The following is a 26512-nucleotide window of genomic DNA, read 5'->3' as shown; positions in this document are numbered from 1 at the left end:
TTTTTGTTTTGTTTTGTTTTGGTTCGTTTTTTTGTATTTTGGCATTTCTAAATCTGGCCATGATGGGAAAGAATGGGCGTAGCACAGCCTGGGTACACCCTACCGTCCTGAAGCTGGTGTTGGGGTGCGAGCGTGGGGTTCTGTCATGGAACCCCCTTGGCATTCAGGGTCATTATACCTATCTCTAGTCTGGATCTAAGCTAGTGGCAATGGGATGTGGCCCTGAAGGGGGCCTGCATGTAGGCATGAGAGCAAGGGGTGGCAAGGCTGGTGGGACCAATGTGTGAGCTGTTTTTGTGCATCATAGCCAGGACCACATGGGTTTTTCCTAGGGTTGGGGGAGTATGTGAGGACCGGGCACTGGTAAGCGCCTTCTACAGGACATTCAGCCTGTGCAGGTCAGGCAACCTCCAGGAGATACTTGTATCCCTGTCCTGGGCTGTGGGTCTATAGTACTCACTCCTTCCACCCAACTGTGTCAGCTGTTGGGACACTCAGGGTTCCTCCCTGCTGTGTGCTGTGAGGCTGCTAGCTCCCGAAGGCCATGGCAGATACCAGAAGGAGACCGAGTGAGTACCATTCAGTCTGAGAACCCAGCCTCAGCACCCTACCTTGAGGCCCTAACCCCAAGCACTCAGTTGAGGGTTCTACTTCCGAACCCTCCTTTATCCCCTAACCCTCAACCCCTGAACTCCAGGCCTGGAACAGAATGGCCTTTGAGCATGAGGACCTTAGGGGAGTCCCTGTTGTGAGGGCTCATGGCAGACTGGGATGGAGAGAGGAGGATGAGGGGCAGGCCTAGCCATGCCCTCTGGGAGTATGGACCTCTTACATTAAATCATCAGTGTCCAAGGTAGCTCAGCTAATAAAGCATTTACCATGCAAGTGGGGGCTGGAGTTTGGGTCCCTAAGAACCCCTAGAAAAACTGAATGGGCTTCGGGGATTCCTGGTTCAAACTGGCTAGCTAGGCTAACCCAATTGGCTCTGGTTTCAGCAAGAGCCCTTACCTTAGTAATAAAGGGGGATGGGAGGTAGGCTGGCTGAGGAAGATCCCAGATGCCATTGCTAGAGGCCTAAGGGTAGAATCTCTTCCTCATCACCTTCCCTAATCCTCCTCCCTGTCCTGTTCTCCGCCCTGTTGCCTCCCATTTCAAGTTCCTACCTATCTCCCACTGTCTCATTCTCTCCCTGTGATAGCCTCCCCATTGGTTGCTTTCTGTTAGCCATCTTTTGCTTCCCCACCCCTAGGTGCCCTACCCTAGGTCCTTACTCTGGGGCCCACCTTTTGACTCCCTGACATCAGCTCCTCCAGCCAGAACCAGGATGCTGCTGTTGGAACAAGAGTCACTTAAAATGCCTGTCTTATTCCAGAATCTTCATTTAAGAATCCTATGGGGGGGGGGGAGGAGCTTTCTGCAGAGTTGGGGGTTGTCTGTCTCCTCTGGGATCCTATTTCAGGAGGACACTGCCTTCAGAATGGAGGTATCGATCCACAGAGGAAGGGGTAGGCTTGGTGACTAGGTGCAGGGACAGATGAGGCAGAGGGAAGTCTCGGACCTACGGTGCCCCCAAAAAATGAAGCATAGGACTGAGGGTGGCCAGCACGAGCAGCTCAGGCTCCGAGGTGAAGCGTTCCATAGCCTGAGTTTTGATCTCCTTATGGGCGGGGAGCCCCACAGGAGTCCAAGGACCCTATGGAAGAGGCATAAAGAAGTAGAGGAATTCTTTGTGGATTTTTGTAGACATTATACACACACCGCAGAGAGCAAACCAACCCCCCACCCCCAGCCACCTCCCTCGCCATGCCACCGGTGGTTTCCATCACCACCGACAAGCCTTCGGAGCCTGCAGCAAGCACCCCTTTGTTCTCCGAACAAAGGGTGAAGATTGCTCCTTTCTTACAAACGATTCGGTGCGTCTTGGAGATTGCTCCAACTAGGTGCATACAGAGCAGCAACATCCGTGTGCCTCCCCAGGATTCTGACCTCCACGGGGACTTGTTTCGGTGGTAGTTCTTTCAGACAAGGGCGAGATGCCGCACCCCCCTTCAACGCCCCCTTTGAGTGCCGTAGGTTAAATGTCCCTGCCGGACCCGAGACCCAGAAAGTTCAATGTTAAAACCCAGGCCTATGTCTTCAAGCAGCCTGGCCACGCCTCTGAGATGATCAGGGAAAACAAGGGGACTTTTGCCAGCAGTTACAGCTGCCCCCAGCGCTTTGGAACCAGGACCTGCCAGCGAAGGGACAGGGAGAGGGTCCTTATCTCCTGGTGTCTAGTGTTCATGAAGGACTCAGTCTTGAGGACCTAATTCACTCCTGGCCCTGGGTCTTTGGTCCTTGAATTCCCACCCGGACTTCTAGGTTCTGGGCTCTGCACTCCAGCCAGGAAGGTAGCTCCCTGTTGTGATTGGCAGGTTCGCCAATCTATCAACCTCAAGGTTGATAGATTTCATCTGGCTTTGGCTGCAAGGCCTGTATTTTGTTTGCTGCGAAGAGCAGGTGTGCCTCATTTCCCTGGTAAGCCAGGTGGCTGATGGGAGACAGAGAGACTCCTGGGTCCTTGTAGGAAGTGTCTGAGGTCCAGATTCCTTAGAGGACTCTCCCGTGGGGTGACCTGAGCTGCAGAAAGCCTAGTCTCCATGTCTAATTAACTCCATGTGGGGTCATAGCATCTCCATCTTTCCACAGTAGCTGGGTTGCTCATGGCCACCTGCATCTGCATCGCGTATCCATCTCCATAGGACGCAGGGTGCTGACAGCCTGGGCTCAGCCCCAGTAAGGCTCCTGCCTGTGGTCAGCAAATGATATAGCTGATTAAGGTGAGGGATAGCCGCCAAGCGCGAGCTGTCCAGCGAACCATGGCGTCTCTCAAGACCTGGCCGTATCTGGGCTCTATCCAGGGCCAGAGAGTTGCATGAAGGAACCTCAGCCTCCATCAAAGCTGGGACGCCGTCCCTTAGAGCTGAAAACCCCCAGCCTCAACAGAACAGGGATGGGTAACCAGATGCTGGGGGATGGATGGGACCGTCAAATACAGGCTGCTGGGTTCCAGTGGAATTCGTAATCTGTTTACATGTGTCTTCTGTTGCACGAAAGATAATCTGTCATGACAGATGCCAGTCTAGGTGACCACACGGGTGTCCATTTAATAGAAGGTCCCAAGGGCTTGTGTGTGCCTGCCAGTGAAGATATGCACGTGGTGACTGTCAATGTGGGGGTTAGCGATACCGAGGACAAGAGACAGGAGTGATCCTCTGTGGCTTAGCGTATTTTCTCCCCCAACATGCTGTATGTAGCCTTCCTAGCCTTATGTCTGTGGATCCACTGGTACCCACCTCAAGCCTCTCAATGTTGCCCCCTGCATTTCATAGCCAGAAGAGGCACATGTCTCTCTGATCATCCTAGATCAGTCATTCAGACATGGCTGGGACTATGGGGGTAATGTGGGGGAAGCCAGGGGATACAGTGTAGCAACTCAGAGCAGGGAAAATGCCAACCCTGAAGTCCAGTGTGGTATAGCTCTCTGTGTGGCAAGTCACAAGGCCAGCATTGTGGGTGTATCCACGATGGCACCATCCCAGCCAGGGGATGGGATGGGAGGCCAGCCTCCCTCATCTCCTCCTGTTCCTGCAGCTCACGCTCGGACACCAGGTGGCGCTGTCGTCCATCAGTTACGTTGGCTGCTCTCTGTCCGTTCTCTGCCTGGCTGCCACACTGGTCACCTTCGCAGTACTGTCGTGAGTCACCCTCTCCTTGGGTCCCCGGGAAGTCTAGCAACTTCCTGGAAATATCAGTGCATCCTGTCTCTCCATCCATTCCTCTCTCTGGCTTTGAAGACCCTGGGGGAAGGGGGTTTGCATTCCAGCCCTGCAAGTAAGGGCACAGAAGTGACTATGTGACTGTTCTTCCGTGACTTTCACTTTCACATCTGAGGTGCAGGAAAGATGGAAATAGCAAGGCCTGTACGGTAGGCTCACCAGGTTTTAGACATGCCAGAAAGGTATGGAAAGTCCCACCTTGGCGCTTGAGTTCCGGTGGGATCTGAGCCAGGCAAAAGCTAGCACAGGCATCCTTGGCTGCACCCTCTTCAGCAAGCTGTGGTGCTCAGTTTTGAGGCCAAGTTATGCATAAATGCCTTTGGATGGGGCCCATCAATAACCAAGAGTAAACAAATGCCTTCTCGAGCAGTCTGCCATGCACAAGGAGACAGTGCGCGGAGGTGAGCACCTTGGGGTGGGAGGCCAGGAAGCTCTCCCTTTTGGTTGCCATCCAGGCCTCTAGGCAGAGCCCTGCCAGGAATGACTATAAAAGGATGGCAGGTCATGCAGCCACCCTCCTGTATCCAAGAGGCACTCTCCCTCCCTCCCTGCGGCCCAGGATGGCACTCATGACATCATGGGGTCTATCTTCTGCAGGTTCTCATTCAGAATTTCAATTAGAATCCTCTATCTCTCCACCCCCACCCCCCACAGTGGAGGGTGTGAAATAGAAGGCCCAGGGAAGTTAGACTGAAATTCCCGGAAGGGCTCAGGCTGTGCAGGGTGACTGGGGCTATGAAAGGAACTGGGAGGCTAGCCAAGAACCAGCAGGGTCTAAGCAGGGAGCTATGGGATGGGGCAGGGCTAGGGTCTATGAAGATACCAATGGTTTCTCAAAGAGTAGTAGATGGGGACCTGAATGGGGATAGGGTGTCGAGGCTCAGCTCCGGGACTCACACCCGCCTCTCTGTCTTCAGTTCCGTCAGCACCATTCGGAACCAGCGTTACCACATCCACGCCAACCTGTCCTTCGCCGTCCTGGTGGCCCAGGTCCTGCTGCTAATCAGTTTCAGCATGGAGCCTGGCACGGTGAGTAGGTGCTGGTTCTCAGCCTGTAGCCGTCCCTTTGCGCCCAGGTGTCTGTCTCCTCAGGAAACTGGGGAGGGAATTGCTGGAGTCTCTTCTTGGGCGCTGGGAGTGGGCATGGCTGGGGAGTGGCGAAGCCATGGGTCGTAGGACTTTGGGTTGAGAGACTGTCTTGGCTCCCCACGATGAAAATGAGGTCATGTGACTCGAAGTGTCCGGGGAATGAGTACGAATAAACAAAACCTCAGCACAGCCACTGTGCACCCTGTCTCACCCTACACCATTGCTTGACTCCCAGGTCCCGTGCCAGGTGCTGGCTGTCCTCCTACATTACTTCTTCCTGACTGCCTTTGCTTGGATGCTGGTGGAGGGACTGCATCTCTACAGTATGGTGATAAAAGTCTTCGGGTCAGAGGACAGCAAGCACCTCTACTACTATGGGATAGGCTGGGGTACGTAGTAGGGGCGGGGCAGAGGGCAGGGATAGGCTGGGGTATGTAGTAGGGGTGGGACAGAGGGCAGGGATAGGCTGGTATGTGGAAGGAATGGGGCGGTGGGAACGGAATGGGTTCTGGTGGCAAGGAGGCAGACAGAGCAGGTGAATGTGGGGCAGGGTTTGGTAGAGATGGGGTGGGTTTAGATGAAGATGGGATGGAATGAGGGCATCAGGTGTGGAGGGGCATTGCTGGAGATGGGATTGGGCAACGTGGTTCCACTTTTGACTGGATTAAGGCTTGTCTCACGGCGTATTAATGTCCCACTGTCTTGGGAAGAGTCTGCGCTCCGCTGTGGGTATGGTGCGTTCTGTTCGTGTCAGGCTTAGCTAATTCGAGGCGACATTCGAGTTCTCCGTTCTGGCCTAGGTCTTCCCTCTGTTCGCTCTGCCCTTTGTTCGATGTGAGGTGTTGACGTCACTTGGGCCTGTTCCTGTTTCTTCTCCCTCTCCGCCCTTCCTTCGAGTTAAGTGGGTATTTTTCCTGTGTGGCGCTTTAATGCTCTTAATGAGTTCTCCCTGTATTTTCTGGGTTGTTTTCTTTAGTGACTGCCCCTGTGCTTACTCTATGCATTTCAGCATATTAAAATCTATTTTATGTTCTTGCTAAATTACAGTGCGACACGGAAGCGTTGCTTTTAAGTGGTTCTATTACTTTATCCCCTTTTCTGTGATTATTGCTACACATATCACAACCGCGTGGGGGGCCACGGGCTATGGGATTACCTTTTCAACCTCCCCTCTCTGACAGTAGTGGAGTGAGGAGATGGGGTGTCTCTGCGAGGTGTGTCCTGTTATCCATCGGACAGACGGACCACGCCCAGTCTTCTGCGGTTGTCCCTGCGAGTCTGAATTGCCATCTGGTCTCGTCACCAGGCTCCCACGCAGCTTTCCCTCTCTCCCTTCCCCTGCGTGCCTCAGAAGCTTATTACATTTCTATTTGTTATGGACCTAATAATGCAGCTCTATAAATGTCATTTGATATTATTGCTTTTTAACTCAATTGAGAGAAAAGAAAAGAGGAGGGCACCCAACTCTACCACCGCTTATAATTTCATAAGCTATCGGTGTCTCGGGTGTAGGCTTCTGCGTCTCTCCACGTGTCCGCGTGTCCACGTGTCTGCGTGTGTATCCGGGTAGGCTCTCGTGGGCGTGTCTCTGTGTGTGTGCACGTCTGTCTGTCTGTCTGGTGTGTGTATGTGCATCTTTGTGCCTGCACGGATGCGCACGTCTGTGCACGCCATTGCCATGGATGCCCCTAGCTCTCTTCCCTGAGTGCTACCTTCTCTTTCTGTATCTGGTGAAGCCAGCTCTCTTACCACATGCTCTTCTTGGTTGTTTACCAGACAATGTCCGTCTCGCCTTCCTCTTATGTCGTGGCTGTGCTGGACACTGATGCCTTTCCTAAGGAAACCTTGTGTTCCCTCATTGCCTCTGTCTCCACGGCTGGCCCTGAGGTCTGCTCTTCATTCTCTCGTGTCCTGGAGCCGGAGGGCGGCTTTTCTCCTGTCTCATTCAGCCTTTCCACTCCCTTTCAGCCTTTGCACTCAGTTGTGACCAGGCTGCCTCCCTCCCGAGCTTCCTGGCATTCTTCCTGGTCCTTATCAACTGTTGAAGCAGCCGTGGTGGCTTTAGACACCTGCTCTGCTCTCCTCCATGACAGCCTCCAGTGTCGGCTAGAAGGGCCGTGGTGGCTGAGTTTCTCTGGGGACCCCGTTGGCTCCTGTTTCCTCTGATCTCCACGTAGCACAGTCTGCGTGGTCTTAGAGCCCCCTGACTCTTCCTCCACTGCCTGGCCCCTGCCAGCTTCTCTAGTGAAGTTTTCGTTTCGATGATTATATTTCCGGGTTCCAGCATGCCCAGTTGACCCATGTGTCTCCTTTCAAAGAATAGAACCTGCATCTGCTACCTGAGACACTCTGCTGATTGATGGCTTTGGTTACTGCTTTTGGTGTCTTCAATGGCGCTGGCCCCTCTCAGGCAGTTTCTCAGATGCGTGGTCTTTTGTGGGGGCCGAACTGTCTGTGATTTTGTATGACTTAGGATGATATAGTTTGGGGCTCTGAGCCTCCTCCCGTGGCTACCTGTTCACCAGCTCACTACTGGGTTACGTGGACTGTTGGAAGCTGGCCCTGGGCTGGCATTTCCTATCAGAGCGGAGGAACAGAGTAAGGACCAAACCCAGCTGGAATCCCGCTGTTCTTCAGAGGGCTCTGGGAAGGGACAGTGGCCTCTGACCTGCAGATTTCCACTCAACCCTGAAAGTCAGCTGAGGGAGGGCACAGAGGGCTATAGAGATAAACACGGTGTGGACTGGGATTAGAGGGGAGGGTAGCACAGGTGTCAGTGGCCCCCCCTTAGAGTGGAGCCTTCTAATGCACAGGTCAGGGCAAGGGATTTTTGGCTCCTCTCTCTCCCTCCCCCAGGAATACCCTGCAGGCCTGGGCTGAGGAGCTTGGGAAAGGTTGAGAGCCACACTCACATCACCAGCCAGGAATCAGGGAAGCCACTCAAGGGCCCCAAAGCCTCCCTATTACAGCGATTTTCTCCATGTTCTTGAATTCGTTTATCTCTATCGGCCGCTCACACTTAGGAAAGTTTACAGGGACTCTGAAAGTTTCCAAGATTGAAGCCTCACCATCACTCACAGTCCTCCTGGGCCATGGCTGTGTCGACCTTTGCTCATCAGGAGTCCCTGACAGCACAGGGGGCCACCCCCCATTTTTCACAATCATTGTAAAACATGGGCCAGACATCAAAGACCCGCTGCTTTTTTTCCCCCCTGCCTTCCTTCAAATAGGTTTAATTTTCTCAGCCCTCATTATGCAAACAGCAGATTAACTGTGTTTACCGTGTGCGCTTTGAGTTGGCAAATGCCATTTATTTGAGGCTGAAGTGGAGGCGTTGACACTTGACACTTTCCCAGGGATTCCCTGGAGACTAGGGCAGGGGATGTGGGTGGGCAGCCACCTCAACTGCTGCAGGCCATGCAGTTGGTTCCCACTGTCCCCATGGTTCCCGGTCCGCCTCACCGCTCAGCCTGGGTGATCCCACTGGTGCTTTCGTGTATGCATGACAGACACATGGCTTCCGCTGCTCTTCAGCCCTTCAGTGAGGCTGATCCAAGTGGGACCTGCTTCTTCAGTCCGACCCAAGTAGGAGGTGATAGTTGCTGTGACTTCTGACTCCCGTTAGGAAAGATCTAGACACTGAGACGGATGGCTACCTGCAGTCTACTAGTTTCTTCATGGAAAACAGGCCATGATGGAGAGGGGCAGGTGATCAGGGCGGTTAGAGCGTGGAACGTGTGTGTGGGTTGGGCGTGTAAGTGGGTGTGGTGAGTGGGCATGTGAGCGAGTGTGTGAGTGTGTATGTATGTGGGGGGATGGGTGTGTGAGTGTGTATATGTGTGTGTGTGTGAATAGGTGTGTGAGTGGGCATGTGAGTGAATGTGAGTGAGTGTGTATGTGTTGTGTGTGTGTGTTTGTGAAGGGTGTGAGTGGGTGTGTGAGTGAGCGTGTGAGTGTGTGTGTATGAGAGTGGGCATGCGCTTCTGCTCTCTCCAACCTTGAGGAATATTTGACTTGATTAGCCAACGTTGAAGAACAACAAGCTTTTTGCCAATATTAAAGCACAAAGGACGTTACCCACAATGGCAAACTCCTTTTGAAAAACGAGGAGACGGGGTATCCTGCTTCCCAGTGTGGTAGGCTCTGGCGTTTTCTGACGTCCACATATGTGGTCCTCACAGAACTCAGTCTGCAGCCCCGATACAAGCTCTCTACGAATAGAACGCCAGGCAGCTCTGACCTCCGCAGCCTTCATCCATCTTCCCATCATCCCGGCCTTAATTAATTTCGTCAGGAGCCCATGAACTGTGCCTTTCATCTTCTCCAGCCAGGGTTGGCTTCTGGCCTAAGTACAGTCCATCTGCAGGCAGTGGGTTTTTAACACCTCAGTCCCCTAATGAAGGAGCTGGAGCTGACACAGGAGACCTCACTGCAGGCAGAGAGCACGGGAAACATAGCTCCTTTCCCTCAGGTCTCTCTCCATCGGTTTCAGCATGCACGGAATTGAGGTGTTTAGAACTGTAATGCTGTTTGGAAGCTGAGGTGGGGAGGAGGCATGGAGTCGGTTACAGGTTTGGTGGCAGCCATGACTGGAGCTGGGGACAGGGGTTTGCTAAAGCGAGAGGAACAGGTTGTATCCCTGGGGAGAGGAGGGACTGGGGCGCCTGCATTATGATGCAGCCAACTGGAATTGATGACCAACTCAGGGTAGAGAGAAGGCACGAGGTTTACTGCTCTCTATTGAACTCGATGGCTTCTGTGAAGTCCCCATCATCTAGGGTGAGACCCCAGTGAAGTCAATCTGTTCCAGGCCCGCCTTCCTCTTCCTTTTTATTTAGGAAGCCAGCTCAGCCTCTGGGTGGTGGTGGGGTTTAGTTAGGGTTAGCCGGGCAGGGTTAGGGTAGGGTTAGCCCTACCTTCCGTCAGGATTACATGTTGTCTTAGCTATGGTTACCACGGCTGTGATGAAACACCAGGACCAAAAAGCAGCGTGGGGAGGAAAGGGTTCATTTCACTCACGGTTCCATAGAACAGCAAAAGCAGTCAGGGCAGGAACTCAAGCAGGGCAGGAACCGGGAGGTGGGAGCTGATGCAGAGGCCGTGGAGGGGCACTGTTTACCGGCTGCTTCCCCTGCCTTGCTCAGCCTGCTTTGCTATAGAACCCAGGACCACCAGCCCAGGGATGGCGCCACCCATAATGCACTGGGCCTCCCGCCATCAATCACTAATTAAGAAAATGTCCTGCAGCCGTGTCTTATGGAGGCATTTTCTCAATTGAGGTTCCCTCCTCTCTGATGTCAGACTGGGTCAGGTTGACCTAAAACCAGCCAGTACAAATGTCAAGTGCTGATTTCATGTTTGTGAGACCCGCCTAACCGTGGAACAGTGTCAGTAAGAGGTTAAGAGCCCAGAGCCCAGAGTGGAGAGGTCACCACCTGGAGCCAGTGCGTGGGAATCCAGTAAGTCCAAAAGAAGCACACACGACTGTCCCCTGGCACTCAGAACAAAGTCCCAAGAGTCTCACGGTACACACTTTCCACAGGAAATACGGGAAGGTGGCATCAGTGGTTCCCATGGGAGGTCCCCAACTCCTCTCTTGCTTCTGGCCAGCACTCTCCTGCAGTAGTTCCCCAAATATGTCTGCCACTTCCATTGGGGTCTCAGGAGGCCAGAGCTATCTATAGGACAGCAATAGGCTGGGGCCTCTGAAGGGTTACCACGTCCCAAGAGGAGTACACTTGACCCAGAGAGAATATGTCTGTGGTGGGAGGGCCAGGATTCCGGAAGAGTGATACCGTTTGCTGGGGTTTGGGGACGACAGCTTCATATGAGACGTTGGTAGGAATAGGGGAGGAATCTGAGCATGCAGGATGCTGGTTATGACGGGATCAGCGTCACACACAGGGCGTGCTGTTCACACGCATCTTGTGTGCTGGCCCCCCCCCCCAGCAATGGCATCATGCGAGCATTTCACAGTCTCCAGTCCATAACCAGGATCCTGGAGGCCCAGAGAGGTCCAGTCAGCTCCCTGGGATTGCACAGCAAGTCTGGTGTATCCTCAGGATACACCAGGGAGTTGGGTGTCATTTGCGTTCACAGTCCTGCTTCTTCCCTTTGCTGTCTTTGTCTGTCTCCCCTCTCTTTGACTTTCTGCCAGTGAATTCTTTTTTCTTCTTAATCTCTGATGGGCAGTAATTTAGATTCCCAAAGCAGAGCACATGAAATACGGGGGCGAGAGATAGAAGTGGATGAAGAAGCCCTTTTGAGTTTCTCACCTCTCTGCTCTATGCTGTCCTCCCGTCTATCCATCCTCTTGCTGTCCTCCACAGTCATTATTTGATGGCACAAACTCACAACCTGGTACCAGCCCCCCACTCCCACTGTACAAAGTATCGGAGGCAACGTTGCCATCTTGGGTGAACCGTGAGAGCTTGACTTAAGAGATGTGCCTTCCAGAGCTGGGGGACTCCGTGACAACACACACCTCAGTGTCTTCTTGATGCATAAGGCCCTGGCTGCCTCCAGGAGAGAGCAGAGAGTCATCGCTAGGATTCCCATGGAGAGTCGCCATGGAGAAGTAGCTATCCTAATCCAGGGACACTTGCAGGGGAGGCTGAGGGTGACCCAGATCCACAGCAAGGGCTGTTTCCCATGTTGACTACCTGCCTTCAGAGACTCCCTGATGTCTTGTGTATCTATCTGGCTTTAAACTGGTCTCAAGTGGGGAACTTCTTTAAAAGATGAAACTATCCAGGTATGGTGGCACACTCCTTTAATGCCAGCACTTGGGAGGCAGAGAGAGGCGGATCTCTGAGTTTGAGGCCAGCCTGGTCTACAGAGCATGTCCAAGGCAGCCAGGTCTTTGTTAGACAGAGAAACCCTGTCTCCGAAAAACAAAAAAATAGGAAGAAGGAGAAGGAGGAGAGGGAGAGGGAGGGGGAGGAGGAGGAAGGGAAGGGAGGAGGAGGAGGGGGAGGGGAGAGGACGAGGAGGAAGAGGGGGAGCTAGACCCCAAACCACTCTCTTGGTATAGAGTGGAGGCATGAAGCCAGCCGTCTATAGGGGGCGCTAGAGAGCTGTGGGGTGGAGACACTAGGCTGCTCTCCCGCAACACTAGTTGAAGCTGAGAAATAGTTTTCCCTAGAGTACTGGTTCTCAACCTTCCTAATGCTGTAAACCTTTAATCCATCCGTTCCTCATGTTGTGGTGACCCCCAACTGTAAAGCTATTTTGTTGCTGCTTCATAACTGTAATTTTATTACTGTTAGGAGTCATAATGTAAATATCTGATGTGCAGGGTATCAGACCTTGGGACCTTTGGGAAAGAGTCGTTTGACACCCCCACCCCCCCTGAGGGGGTCGCGGCCCACAGGTTGAGAACCAGTGTTCTACAGTTCTTTCTCTAGAACACTCCAAGGAGGGATCTGGCAGTGGGATATGGGGACAATTCTTTTGGCTCTTTGCCCCCTGTTGCGGGGTAAAGGGTACCAGATCCTGAGCTTGTAGAAGATGCCGAGTGCCTGAAAGCATTTGCAGACTTTGAAAGGGATCAGCCTGAAAATTCAGGTGTGTTTTCCAGAGCAAAAACCCGTGCCACAGCTGAGCTAAAGATCGCCGAGCAGCTCCCTCCTGGTGGAGACTCACATCCGAATATATATATATATATATCCTCTGAACTTTTAAAGTGCAGGGAGCGGTCAGCTCGCTCTGGGCTGGCTGGCTCTAAGAGCAGTTTGACCCGGAGTCCTTTGTTGGCAGGGAGATGGAATGCTCTGGGAATTGCTGGTCTAAATGTTTTCCTAGTTTGTTCTTAGACCTCCCTTCCACTGCTTCTCCAGAAGTCTGACGAGGCTTTGCAAAACAAATTCAGCTCAAGCCGGCTTAGGCACAAAGGGAACTTAATGGTTCCTATAGCCAAAAAAGCCCATGGTGGTAGGTCTTGATCTATGGGCTTCCGCAACCTAGATTTGCCTTTCTTGATGTCCTCATCGGCAGAGCCCTGAGCTTTCTTTAACTCCCCCGTAGTGCTAAGGCGACTGCACAAGCCTTGTCTAGCCCATCAATGTCCCCATGGGGACAGAGTTTTTTCCTCCCAGACAGTCCCTGCTGGAGTCTTATTGGTTCATCCGGGTCACATGTCCATCTTTCAACCAATTGCTGTGGCCACAGGGCGATTGACGGCTCACTGAGCCAGTCACGGGCCGCATGACTGCGAGCTAGGAAGGAGCCAGGCTCTTGGCCCCGTAGATGTGGAACTGAGTGCCTGGTTAGAGAATTGTGGGTTCAAACACTGGCAGCAAGGAGCAGCGCACTTGACAGTCTGACCCAAGACTGTCCCCTCCCCCGTGGCTGTGGAGTGGTTTCTCAGCTGACGACCTCTTAGGGAGCCAACCTGTGGAGCGTGGAGTGCTCAACCGAGGCCTGGGCCTCTGCCTGCTGAATGTGTAGGACACACATCTCTGTTAACACTCACAAAATGTCCTCAACCACTCACACGTGCATCTTGTGGGTCAGTTGACTTAGCTAGGAATCATGACCCAAACAGGACCTCAACCTTCCCTTCTTGTCACCGTGGATCACCAAGCCCTAAGTCCTAGGCTATCCCACACCCCTAAGGTTCCTATGTAGAACCAAAACATGGCGCTGTGTGTGTGTGTGTGCACGCATGTGTGTGCGTGTGTGTGTGTGTGTGTGTGTATGTGTAACCTCTGGCTTAGCCCTTAAGGTCCTTGTGCCTAGCAATACTCCATGACCAGTGCTCAGCCATAGTCCCCAGTGCCTTTGTCACCAGGAGTCGAACACTAGCATTTGTGGACAGGAGGGGATGGGAGAAGGACGTGTGACATTTCTGTCTCTCCACAGGGTGCCCTCTCCTCATCTGCATCATCTCCGTATCATCCTCTATGGACAGCTATGGGACAGGTGACAGGTAAGTGACCCTGTGTCCTCTGAGCTGAGCATGCCTGTGGTTGACAGGCAGAGAAGGGTCTGGAGAGTGCTTCACCGTGCTGATCTCAGATGTCCACGTTCATCCTGGTGCAGAGAGGGCACCAGTTGGCTCCCAGTAAGAGTAAGGGCAATCCCACTACGCCCTTAGACTCAGCAATGTCAAGTGGGCAGTGGTAGCGCCTGTGGGAGCCAGAGGCAGGTGGATCTCTGAGTTCGAGGCCAACCTGGTCTGCATACTGAGTTCCAGGACAGCCAGGGCTACACAGAGAAACTTTGTCCAGAAAAAACAGAAACAAAAAACCCAACCAAATGAAAAAGGAACCATAGTGTGGGTAGGTGTGTGAGCGCACATGCTCACACATAGGTGGAGGTAGGAAGGCAATCTTCAGGAGTCTCTTCTCTCCTACCACGGGTCCTGAGGTACTAACTCAGGACATCAAGAGTCTGGCAACAAGTGCTTTGCCCACTGATCCTCCTGATGGGAATTTTTTAATCCCTGAGGCATGGCTCTGGCCACCCATGAAGCCCATGTTGTGGCCTTCAGGCCTTTCTTGGATGATCAGTTAAGTGTGCAACATCCAGTTGATGGAATATGAGATTATGCAAATAAACATGGCCTGGGGTATAGGCAGATGGGTCTTATAGTCCTTGCTTGGCTAGGAGTCTTGCAGGGCAGATGTGGCGGGTGGCCAACCAGTTTTCTGAGCCCGACTGAAGGCACCTTCCTGGCCAAAAATTTGACTTGCTCTGCAATGACCCAAAGCCAGTTCCCGGTGTAGCTTTTCGTTTACTGTGGCAGCGAAACTGAAAATCTACACTGGGCTTTGGCTGGACTCGTCAGAGGTGGCTGACCCAGGCATCAGTTCTGAGAAATCCTCTCCGAGAAAGAGACTCATGAGATCACCATGGGGATGGCTTGGAGATGAAGAGTGGGCGTGAGAGTCGGTACCTCAAGCCCGAAGAATCTTTTCTCTGCGCTGGGGCCCTGCCATTGTTGACGGCTAGGCTTTGGGGTGGGGGTGCCTCTGTGATCAAGGCTGCTCAAGTTATCCTTTTCTCGCTCAAGTTATCCTTTTCTCTCCACAGCTGCTGGCTGTCTGTGGAGAGTGGTGCCATTTGGGCCTTTGTGGGCCCGGCTCTGCTGGTCATTGTGGTAAGTCCCCCCACTTCAGGCAAGTCAGGGGTAGGGCCATTTTGACTGTGCTAGGCTCCCTGAAGACACACCCCAAGATACAACCTCATACTGCCACTCATTTGTTTATGCTTGCTGTCACCCCCACCCCCGCCCAGGGGATGAGTGACTCTGAGCTTTGGTTACCCATAGCCTCAGAAAGGCCCTGAGTTTGGAGCAGCCCCAACAAGCCCTCAGTGTACCTCCACTGAGCTCAGACCCAGAGGCACGCACAGACATCTCAGAGCATCCCAAGCAGTCCAAGGCTGGTGTCCTAGAGGGACTCCTGGGGACCCCATACGTAAGTGAAGATTCAGAAACAAGTGACAATGAGGATGGCCAGGGACATAAAGCCTACAGTATCAGCCACACAGCTCCACACGGGGCACCTGCCCATGGGCGAGGAGCTCTTTGTCTTCTCTGAGGCTACTCTCTGTGGCAGGGCTGCAGGGGGTTAGCAAGCAGCCAGACCCACACAGCATTCTCGTAACCATGGCTACCTCCTCCCGCTGCCCTCGGTGCCTGTGTGCTGATGCTCATGTCTGAGGATATGGGAGTTCACAGACTACTTGGTGTAGTCATAGGGGTCAGGACATCCCCCCCACACACACCCCGAGCAGGGCTTCTTGTCTAGTCTGAGTCATAATTAGTCATAATTGAAGTTCCAGAGATCCTGCCTTTAACCCTGCTACCTTTGCAGGGTGTTCTGCCTAACATAGGTCCCAAGGGGGCATTGCTAACCAATCCCAAAGGATACCCCTTGTACAGTATCAGTAGGCTGGTTTGCTAACCCTAAGATGGGGTCTCCCAGCCCCCACCCTTGATAGCAGGGAAGAAACTGACCTCGCATCTCAAGTGACACCAGACTTCACATCTCACCAGATAAAGGATGGAATGACTTCATCTGGGGTCCACCCTCTCCCTCCACCTACACACATACTCCAAAAGGCTTGTAACCCCATCTCTCTCATCTCCTTTCCCTGACTGTGTATCTGTGTGGCCACCCCCAGCACTGGTTGAGGCAGGACCCTGGCGGTTAATTGTAAAGGAAACGGAGGGACATGCTGAACATCTTCATGAAAACTCCTGATGTGCTCATGCTAATGGGTACAATGTCGCCTTCTTGGCTGAGGGTTTGCAGAGGGTAGGGAGCAAACTGTCATCGCAGCAGTACCCTTTGGGGCAGGGAGGCCAGATGCCGTCACTAGGCATGTGGCTCCTGCTATATACATGACCATTGTGGTCCCAGATGCAGTCTGTTGAACTCGATACCCCTCTTCCCACTAGAAACTCTGCTCGGCAGGGGGCTATAGGCCCCAGGGCTCTGGAAGCAGTCTCCTCGCTTCTTGGTGGTACGTGGGGTAGAGTGGGAGACCGTGCTAGCTTTGAGGTTACTAGCTAGGCTGGGTCCTGACTGAGGCTTGGCCCAGGAACCTTGTTTATAGGTCAGTCCCCTGAGGTGATCTGTGGCTCCCAGGGCTTGGTTGCTAGAATGGGTAAACTTGCATAGCCTCTTGGGAAAAGGAACCTCGAGGAAGTGGAAGCTGTGATCCAGCAGAGAGGACCGCAGGGTCTAGAGAGGGTCCCATTCAGCATGGCAGGAATTACCTTCGAAGAGGTCAGTAAGGTCTGAACCAGGGATGAGGTAGAGCCAGTCTAATAGGGGAAGCTTTAAGCATCACATGGTGTGGCTGGGGACTTGTGGTTAAGAATGACTGATGCACGGAGAAGCGAGCAGTGTTCTGTAGGTAGCATAACTTCTGGGAGTTATAGCCAGGACCTCATGAGCCTGGGACACACAGGGATATTGAGTTTCTGATGCTGGGATGAGAAGGATCTGCGTCCAGCGCCCTTAGACAATAAGCGTGAACGACAGCTGCAGAAGCTTAGAGGTCACAGCTTGTAACCCCCCCCCCCCCCCCGGTTTGCTTTAGTGATGGCTAACGTTGGGTCATCAGTCCCTTCCTGAACAGTAGGGCATGGCAGAGCTGAGAGGGAGGTGTGCAAAGCCTCCAAGGCAGTGGTTCTCAACCTGTGGGTTGCAAAGCCTTTGATGGTGGCGGGGGGTATCTAGTGGGGCATCACAGGGGTCACCTAAGACCATCAGAAAATACAGATATCTACACCACGGTTCATAACAGTAGTCTAGTTATGAGGTAGCAACCAAAATAGTTTTATGGTTGGGGGTCGCTGTATAACAGGAGGAATGTTATTAAAGGTTAGAAGTGTTAGGAATTAGGAAGGTTGAGAACGCTGTTCTAAGGGATCCACGGTAAAGGGCAGGCAGCATGACCGTGCTTACTTTGAGGGCGGGTTTTGGGCCACAGCCACGCCTGCTGATTTACAGTGTGTCTGTAGCAACTCAGCAGAGCCGAGACATTCTGCTGCAGACGCTGCGGCCTTCAGAGCCCAAAGTATTTACTATCTAGCCCTTGGCAAAGAACAAAGAAAGAAAAAAAGAAAAAGAAGAGAAAGAAAAAAGAAAAGAAAAAGTTGGCATGCCATAGCTGGTTCTGCTGACTGCCAGACCTCCAGCTGGGTCCTGGCATAGAGACGGGATGGCATTTTGTACCCCCCTACCTCCTCAGGAGATGGTGGGGTTTGTACCCTCCTGAGCCATGCCCTCATTCACCCAGGAGTGCTCCGCCTTACTTCCAAATGAAGGAAGCAAGTTTTGGATGTCAAGCATGGCCTGACCCCATTTGTGTAAAAGCTCTCTGTGGGCACTTATTCTCTTGCAAGAGGGAAATGGCAGAGAAAATGTGGGGCGGATGCTCGTGAATGGCGGCTCCCTGGGGAGCCGTGGGGGATGGCCGCCCCACGCTTAGACTTTGTCTGCATCTAAAAACACTCCACTAGGCTAGCACAGTTCTAAAGATGTACTTTTATTTATTTATTTTATTGCATGTGTGTGTGTGTGTGTGTGTGTGTGTGTGTGTGTGTGTGTGTGTGTGTGTGTGCGCGTGCGCCCAGGAAGGCTAAAGTCTGGATTGAAGGCAATTATGAGGCACCCCATGCAGATGCTGGGAACGAACTCTGGTTCTTTGCAAACACCTCTCAAGTCCAGACAGTGCCTTTCTCTGTGCAATCCTGGCTGTCCTGGAACTCACTTGGTAGACCAGGCTGACTGGCCTCCATCCAACACAGAGAACCGCCTGCCTCTGCCTCCCAAGTGTTGAGCTTAAAGGTCTGCGCCACTGTACCCAGCTGGCTTGCAAACTTTTCAGGTAAAGCCACTTTAGCAAGTGGGGTGCTTCTGTCAGAATACTGGCTTCACCTGTGCTAGTAAGGGCTGGACTGAAGGCTCAGGAGGTTATGGGCCGTGATGGGCCCCTCAGGGCTTCCTAGGCTTTGAGCTAAAGACAAAAGCAGAACCAAGCCCTTCGGCATCAGGACTACCCCCCTCTGCCCCATCCAATTTGATGATTCTAAAGGTTGCCCTGTCCAATAGACTAGAAGTTCCCCAGGGCTTTAACTGCTCAAGCTCTTGCAAGAAAGTAGCATAGGGCAGGGGCTTGAGTGAAGGACGTTATTCTCTTACTGTCACAGAGGCCAGATATCTGAAATCAAAGGCTCTTAGGTTGGGCCCTGGTCTCTTCTCTCCTTGGCCATCCACCTGTATGGGGCCATAGCTGTTTGATTACAATGACCCCCGTTAATACATCACTTCTTTGAATTCCCTCACCTCAACGTGCAGTGACACTATAACATTATGGGATTGAAGCTTGGTCACAAAGGAGTGTAAGTCAGCCCAAAGAGCATGGATGCTGATGTCCCCAACCATGACAAGAGACTTCGGGAAGAGAATAGGTATTGTCATACAGCACCCCGCTTCTCCACTGGGGGAGCTCGGAGTACCCCGTTCTCCCTCCCCACTCCCCGCTGGGAGAAGGCCCAGCAAAGTCTGATTCAGGTAGTCCACACAGTGGCTTCCGGTCTTCTTTCTGGATGCCCGAGTGCCATAGATATAGCGCCAAGAGAGGGAGTTGGGAACCCAGGGTCTACCTTTCTCTCCAGGCATCTGTGTGCAGGGTGGAGAGGGCAAAGGCAAAGCCTGGAGCAAGCCAAACTGGTCTGATTCTGAAGTGCTGAGAGGCTGGAGGAAAAGGCCTTCCCAGGGAGATTTAGACATGACTCTTTAAGACAAGGTTCTTCCCCATGATGACCCTTAGTGAGGAGGTGACGCTTGCTAGTCCAGAGTGGTTTATTTGATGGTGAAACAGGGGTTAAATACCTTTTGCAGAAAGGGATGCCCAGGAAGGGAATCTCATTGGCTGAATGCTCAGGGCCTACTAGATACCTCATTAACATGGAGACTCCTGGTGTTTATGCTATGTGACAGATTGCTATGGTCCTCTCAGTGGGTGTTGTGGTTACTTTCAGATCAGCTACAGAAATGGATAGGGAGTGGCCTGCTCCTGCCCATCTCTGAGATTTCCAGGGTCTGAACTCACTCAATCTTACCAGTTCCTCTGTCTGGTGGCTCTACAGGGTATTGAAGCCCGTGTCCCACAGTGGTCTGGTCTGTGCCTGTCCCAACCAGAAAAGGAGGACAATGGCTCCAGATCTGAGAAAGGGAAGAGATTCTGGGTTCTCAAAGTCTCTGTCTTCCCTGAGAATCCAAGTATGGACACATGAATATGTAGATGCAGACACAGAGCTATAGGCCCATAGATCAGATCTACAAAGCTATAGGCCCATAAATCTACAGACTCACAGAGCTGCAGGTCCATACATAGGTTGATACACAGAACTACAAGCATATGTCCACAAATACAGACACAGAGATACAGGCCCATAGATCCACAGATATAAAGAGCTATGAGTATATAGATCCATGGCTATACAGAGCTACAGGCACCTAGACACATTATAGCCAGAACTATAGGCACATAGATGCTATAAAGAGCGATAGGCCCATAGAGTCATGGTTACACAAAGCTATAGACACACAAGTCAACAGCCCTGTGCAAGACTATACATAGAGTTCCCAGCAGACACAGGGATGGTGGGTCATAGATACATACCACCGAGAAACACACACACACACGTATATACATTATATTATATATTATATGTATACACATTATATGAATATACATTATATTATATATATATCATATAATATCTGTATATGTATACAGATGTGGATAATTTCTCCATGTAAAATGCTTGTGAACACTCCTGGTTTTGTTTTTGTTTTTGTTTATCCCACAAGCTCCTAGATCACCCTAAGTTGACAGAGCTGCAGATCCTGGCCCAATCCCAGAGACCTCAGCTACCGTTCCTCCTTCCTTCCCAGAAGTCACAGTGATCTTTTCCTGGGTCATCCTGGCCTGTGGGCTCTATTTTGAGTGTCTGCTGTGCAGTTCTATTCTTCTCTTCTGAAACACAGCTTGGAATCGTCTCTCTGCTGTTTGCCTTTAGTAGCTTTGTCCCCACCCGGACAGGTTGTGCACATCGAGGCCCAAGTCCCTGAGAGTCACCTCACACAGCTTCACAACCAATCCAGGTCTTTCCAGTTCTTCTAGAATGTGGGCCAGAGAGAGCAGAGTGCAGCCAAGGGGCCAGGCCCACTCTCCTTGGTATTTCTTCGAAACTCTATATTATGTGATTCGTAAGCCACTGGCTCCTGTCTCACTACACAGATTGGAGACTCCTGAAGCCACTGCCTACAGGCACAGCAGCAGATAGAAAACTACAGACACGTAGATAACTCATTACAGACATGGTGAACCAGGTCCTAGGTCTCCAGATGAAACCAGACACTCTGGCTGTGCTGAGGGCAGAAACAAACCCCAGAGAACCCTATAAAAAGAGAAATGGTGACAAGTTGGGACAGACAGCAATATGAGCTGCTGATGGGACACTGTGTGGCTCTCGATGAGATCAGTCCAGTAAAATCCCGAAGTGATCGCTTGCCGCATTTACATGTTTGCGAAACACTCCATCTTGAGTCGATAGTCCTGTTGGCAGCCTGGTTTAGGAAGTTAGGGAATATGGAGTTAAGTCTCTGGTCTCTGATCGGAGGAGGTCTGAACTGGAATCACCTTCTACAGTGCCCAGAGGAGACACTGTGACCTTGAGCTCGTGTGACCTGCTTGTTGTGATATAGCTTGCAAGCTCACAGGAGGAGCTGGGTAGCATGGCCTCTGACCTCAGACAAGGGTCTCAGAATCTCTTCCAAAGACAGATTCCCACTGGCTCTCCCCGAGACCCATCACTGTCCCCGGGTCAGTAGAACCTAGCTTTGTGACCCCTAGGGATACTCGCTGTTGACATGTTCACCGAAAAATGAGTTTTGGGTAATTTTCCTTTTAATTTATAATTGCTCCAAATTAAAAGGTAGTTAGGCAATTTGATTTTTAAATTTGTCAACAGACATGGTTGAGAAGAAATCTTAGGAACAGATGAAAAAATAATCAGGATATATGAACAATCTTTGCCCATGTCTACTATCCTGCCCCCCAGTGTGAGCTCTCCCCAAGGGAGCAACGGGCTTAGCACTTGCTTTTTGTTCACTATGGTTTTACTACGGGTTGGGCGCCACCAACTCTCGGTGCACCCCAATAGTGTCTCCTCCAGGGGACACAGGACCTCAGAGCTTTGGGCAGGCAGAAGGACCAGGGCTGTGTCCTAGCTATGACCTACAGAGCCCCAGGGTCCACATCTGTAATCCACTGATGCAAAACCTATTTGCTTCTAACCGTCAGTCAGCAGGCTTTGCAGGTGTGTGAGACAGCCAAGCTGAACGTTCCCAAAGAGAAAGGGACAGGCTGGCAGCACGCCAGTGGGAAAGTGGCTCACTCTGCCCCCCAAATCAGGAGAAAGGCAAGGAGAATTGTGTTGTTAAAACTCCATCACTCTGGAAAGGAACCATAGGTATACAAATGAAAAGGCACCTCCCCCCCCCCCAACTGACACCTGAGAAAATCCTCTGAATGGCAGTGGGCCAGAAGGTTCTGTGACGTTGTGACCTGGGGCTGCACGTTCTCCAATCTCCCTCAGTGACACAGCAGATGCTCTGTGGGACCTGGCGCACACAGCCTGGGGCACCTCGACTGAAGACAGCAGGATGCTCTCTTGCGTCAGTGACCATGGTGGTCTGGGGGTGACACCCCCACCTCTGGAATCAGTCACCCCGAATAGCTTGTCCAAGTACGGATACAACTAAGTCTAAAAGCCAGTGTCCTGCTACCCCCTACTGTCTCTCCTTGCTCCTGTCAAAGGCAGTTTTCTGGCCACTGTCATCTGTTGTAGGAAGGCTGGAGAGCAACCGAATTACCGGACACTGCGTGACACTGTGCTAGCTGGCCATGCATTAACCTCTCCCATCTTCTCCGACCTTGGGAGACTCTGTTGTTACCCAGGGCAACAGGCACGGAGGGAAGGTGATGGTTAAGCTTTTTTGTTCTTGTCTGACGGTAGTATAAGCAAGAGTCTAGACAGGACAGGGGAGGTACCCACAGCGCCTCAGTGTTTCTTTTTTTTTTTTTTCTCCCTCTCTCTTTTTTTTCCTGGGAACCGCGTAGCACAGACCCAGAATTGTCTCATCTGAAAACCTTTAACAAAAGGCTCTGGTTGACTATTGGGAACTGGGAGGAGGCAGAGGGAAAGGGCTGGAGTGGAAAAGTACCAGCTGGAACCGGAGAAGGGGAAAAGCAGCTCATATCCCCCCTCCCCCTTATCAGGCGTTCTATGCTGGGGTGAGGGTATGGGCGGGGTCCTCGGAATGGCTGGGCCTCGTCCATCTGGGCTACTAATGCAGGCATGTTGTCTCAGGGCTGTGAGGTTGGAGGTCTTGACTGCCAGCCTCTCTAGGATTGCCAGGTCTGGGTGTTTACAAGGCTGGGCAGGCCAGCAGCCTCTCAGGAAGTCAGTCCTCATGGTGAAGGCTCTGACAGGTCATGAGCCTGTAGCAAGCTTCACGAGGATCACTATCACAATATTTTTAATACTTAAGGGAATAGGCTTTGGCCAGCACATAGCTCTCACAATCCCCCAGTGTCCCCTCAAGGAGAGAGAAACTGAGGGAAGTCACCCCACCCCCCACCTCCCGCTAGCTGAACCAGAGCGTGAGTCTGACTCTGCATGGGAGCCATCCAGCAGTCCCTACCCAGGAGCAGGGGCACGGCTGGGCACAGATAACACCCAATATGGCTATGGCTTTCAAACATCACATGTACGGGCGACAAGAGCCAGCTGCCACATGTGGACCGGGCCAACGGAGCATCTCCTCTTTGCCTGGTTGGTTTGCAGCAGCCAGTTTTTCTCATTCAGCGGGGAGCAGAGATTCCCAGGATCCACAGAGGTGTCTAGGGTCAAGCGGAGTAAGCAAGCGTGAGATGAGCGTTGGGCTGGTTTATCTGACCCCAGAGGTCACACTCATTCGTCCTGCTCCGATGCTGGTGGGATGAGAACTGAATCTCTGCCTTGTCTGTCTTTGCTCAGGGGCAGACAGAAGGGTAGGCTTGTGTGCCATCTGTCCTGCTCAAAGCCTGAAAACCTGTCTTGAGTTTGTTCCCTGTTGGCTACGGAGTGGCTACTGTGGGGCAGGTTCCGGTGCCCTGTGGGTAGGTCTGGCTCCTTACTGCCTCCCTCTCTCCCCACTTGAAGGTCAACATTGTTATCCTGGTTGCTGTGACGAGGGTCATCTCCCACATCAGCACCGACAGCTACAAGATACACGGGGACCCCAGTGCCTTCAAGTGAGTTGACCTCAACTGTTCACATCCCGTGGGGGCTACTGAAGGCTTCAGGAGGGACAGGCAATGTTGCTCCCCAGGGCTAGCACCTGAGTCTTCAACTGGCTCTGCATCCTCAAGGCCCTACACAGACAGCCTTTGGTTTGGGTCTTTATTCCATTACTTATCTTGGTGATGCAAGGTCCCAGGGCAGCCATGGGGGCCATGTATAGATGCCCTCCTGAGGCATCTTCAGTCAGGATGAGAGACGGCCGGAAGGAGGTGAGACAAAGACTCCGGATAGGAAGGTCTGATTTCTAGTTCCTACAGCAAAGGGCCCCTCTACCATTTGCTTCCTTCACAGTTGAAAGGGACCAATAGGACCATCCCCAAGGGACGCCTTGTGAGGGAAAAACCCCGGCAAGCAGTGTTCCATGCATACTGGACTGCCACTAAGGGAAGTCTTAATATCCCATACCTCATGGGACTGACATGCCACCTGAGGCTGCCTGGGTTCCTGGTGTTTATCCACTGGGACCTGCCAATGGCAAATGTCAGAAAAACCTGTACCAACTGGATGTGGCAGAGGGAGACACAAGTGACCATGAAGTCCCGATCCTGGTAGAGACCCCATTCACAGAGATACTGTCTGCTGGGTTCAGTCCCCATTTTGAGCCTCTCCTCCTCTCTGTATGGGCTTCATGCCCAAATCCGCACTGGCCTGTAAGAGGCAGGACAGCAGTGGCCAGAGTGTCTTCCTTCCTGAATATGGGGTGGGCGTGGGACTATGGTGACACTTGCCAGACCTTGTGCCTAATGGGATAGGATTCACTTATGAGACTCAAGGACCCAAGATTCACAGCCCTCCTGGGCCATAGAGAACTGTAAACACCTTGGATCAAGGCTGAGGACCCCCTCACGGGCGACTTGGGAGCTCTCGCAGTGACAGCTAGGATATCAGGCTGCTGGCATTCTGTAAGTGACTTAAAAAAAAAAAAGCAAAAACTATCTACAAGCCACAAAAAAATCGATGAGATAATTATTCTAAACACCGTAAATTAACTTGACAAGTGGAGTCGGCTCTCTTGGGCTTTTTCTGTCCCTGGAACCTTCTAGGCTATGTCTAGATGAGGAAGTAAGCTCGTGGGGGCCAAGGGCATTTCTGTTCATCTTCTGTCTGAGGGCTGGGGGAGCCTGGATTTGTCCTCTGCCCTCTGCCACCAGGATAGGGCTTGCTCCTCCTCACTCTACCCTCAGACCTTTGGCCTTCAGGGGGCAGGGTCACCAATCACCAGCTCTCACACCCAGCCCAGTCCTTTGCTCCTATCTTAGCCTGGCACCTACACTAGCAAGGTTGGCACTGTGCCCAGCTGACATTTATACTTCTACTGTGTTCCCACCACCTCTCCCAGAGCCCAGCCAGGAGGTATCTTCATCACCTAGGCCCCTCTGCAGAAGAGCCACCAAGTGCTGGCCCCGTTTGAGCTCTGTGGGGCTTCAGAGATAAACGTGCCCTGGGTTAGCAGGGTGATGTCAGCAGATCCACCAAGGATGCCACTGCCCACTATGCCCTCAGGTGTCCCCAGACAAGCCAGTCTCATTCCCCACTGAGCCAGTTCTTCTCACAGCAGACCTGGTGCCCTTAGGTCCTCCTGACCTGGTTTGCCTGCCCACTGCCTACATGAAGGTCACTGTCTCGGTTCCAGGTTGACAGCTAAGGCTGTGGCTGTGCTGCTACCCATCCTGGGGACCTCATGGGTGTTTGGGGTGCTTGCCGTCAGTGACCGGGCCCTGGTCTTCCAATACATGTTTGCTATACTCAACTCTTCACAGGTAAGAAAAGCCTGCAGGCCAACAGGCGTGGGACACCATTGGCTCCCATCATCCCAGCAGGATTTGAAGATCAAGACCTGGTTAAGGGGGAGTCTGGTGTCCTCTGCTTGGGAGCTGGGGAGATGATATTAGGCTCTTTGTCCTTCCCCAAATAGAGTCATCTGGAAATTTCCCTTCCCTGGGGATGCTGACCTCAGGCTCTGGGTCACCCTGAGCCCGCCTCCTACCCCACAGTGAGCTGTGCCCACGCCAACCTCAGGCTTATGTGATGGAGGGACCTTATGTCACTGTGTGGCTCTGATGTTCTCTCTCCTTCCTTCCCAGGGCCTCTTCATCTTTCTCTTTCACTGTCTCCTGAACTCAGAGGTATGTCCATCCCTACCCCCTGACAGCTCCAATTAGCTTTTTGCTTCCGTAAGGGCACAGGGAGAAGGGCAGCATTGTCTAGGGTAATATAACCCTTGTCAGGCTCGGCGTAGGAACCGCCGATGACTCCGATGTTGACATTGGTAACAACTTTGATGTCCCTGCCCTTGCTTGGGACTGGACTCACACACAGCAAGCCTCTAGAGGCCGTTGACAATAACCCCTCAGAGTTTGCTATATCAACATCTGGCGTTCTCTCTAAAGTTTCTCCTTCTGCCTTTGAAGGTGAGAGCTGCCTTCAAGCACAAGATGAAGGTCTGGTCCCTCACGAGCAGCTCCGCCCATACTGCGAACACGAAGCCATCCAGTTCGGACACTGTGAGCCAGATGGAACCCTTGAGTCCCTTCCCTTTGCTTCACTAAACCTCTCCCAAATGCCTTCCTCCTTCCCCTCACCATTGTCAGGGCTCTGGTTAGTGTGCCTGTTACCAGGACCAGCCATACTGGCCATCAACCTGGCGACAAGCCTGCTTTGCAGGTGGACACGGCCTCTGCTTAATGGGGGATGCTGGCTGCTGGAAGCCATGTTTAAATTCAGCGGT

General features: G+C 52.4%; 1 protein-coding gene and 1 long non-coding RNA gene across 5 annotated transcripts in view; one reads left to right on the top strand and one right to left on the bottom strand.

The window, feature by feature from the left end:
* Positions 1–26512, top strand: part of Adgrd1 (adhesion G protein-coupled receptor D1) — a 114798-nt gene that overhangs the window by 85584 nt on the left and 2702 nt on the right. For 2 of the 4 annotated variants that reach the window (XM_017598511.3, XM_001070157.9), the window contains 9 exons: positions 3634–3737; positions 4736–4847; positions 5143–5296; positions 13770–13836; positions 14943–15009; positions 23644–23735; positions 25418–25544; positions 25869–25910; positions 26196–26288. In XM_017598511.3, the coding sequence (XP_017454000.1) occupies positions 3634–3737; positions 4736–4847; positions 5143–5296; positions 13770–13836; positions 14943–15009; positions 23644–23735; positions 25418–25544; positions 25869–25910; positions 26196–26288 (858 nt within the window). Of the gene's footprint in view, positions 1–3633; positions 3738–4735; positions 4848–5142; positions 5297–5707; positions 11823–13769; positions 13837–14942; positions 15010–23643; positions 23736–25417; positions 25545–25868; positions 25911–26195; positions 26289–26512 lie in introns of those variants that run through there. The other 2 variants (XM_063271783.1, XM_039090099.2) reach the window with 1 other exon arrangement.
* On the bottom strand, positions 3123–4853 carry LOC134481179 (uncharacterized). The gene is made up of 2 exons (XR_010056508.1): positions 4716–4853; positions 3123–3867 (listed from the first exon to the last, which is right to left on the bottom strand). It is a non-coding gene; the product is annotated as an uncharacterized LOC134481179 (long non-coding RNA).

This window comes from Rattus norvegicus, chromosome 12, assembly GCF_036323735.1.
Source record: "Rattus norvegicus strain BN/NHsdMcwi chromosome 12, GRCr8, whole genome shotgun sequence".
NCBI lineage: Eukaryota > Metazoa > Chordata > Mammalia > Rodentia > Muridae > Rattus > Rattus norvegicus.
Note: the sequence above shows the minus strand (reverse complement) of the source record. Positions and strands in the feature narration are given on the sequence as shown.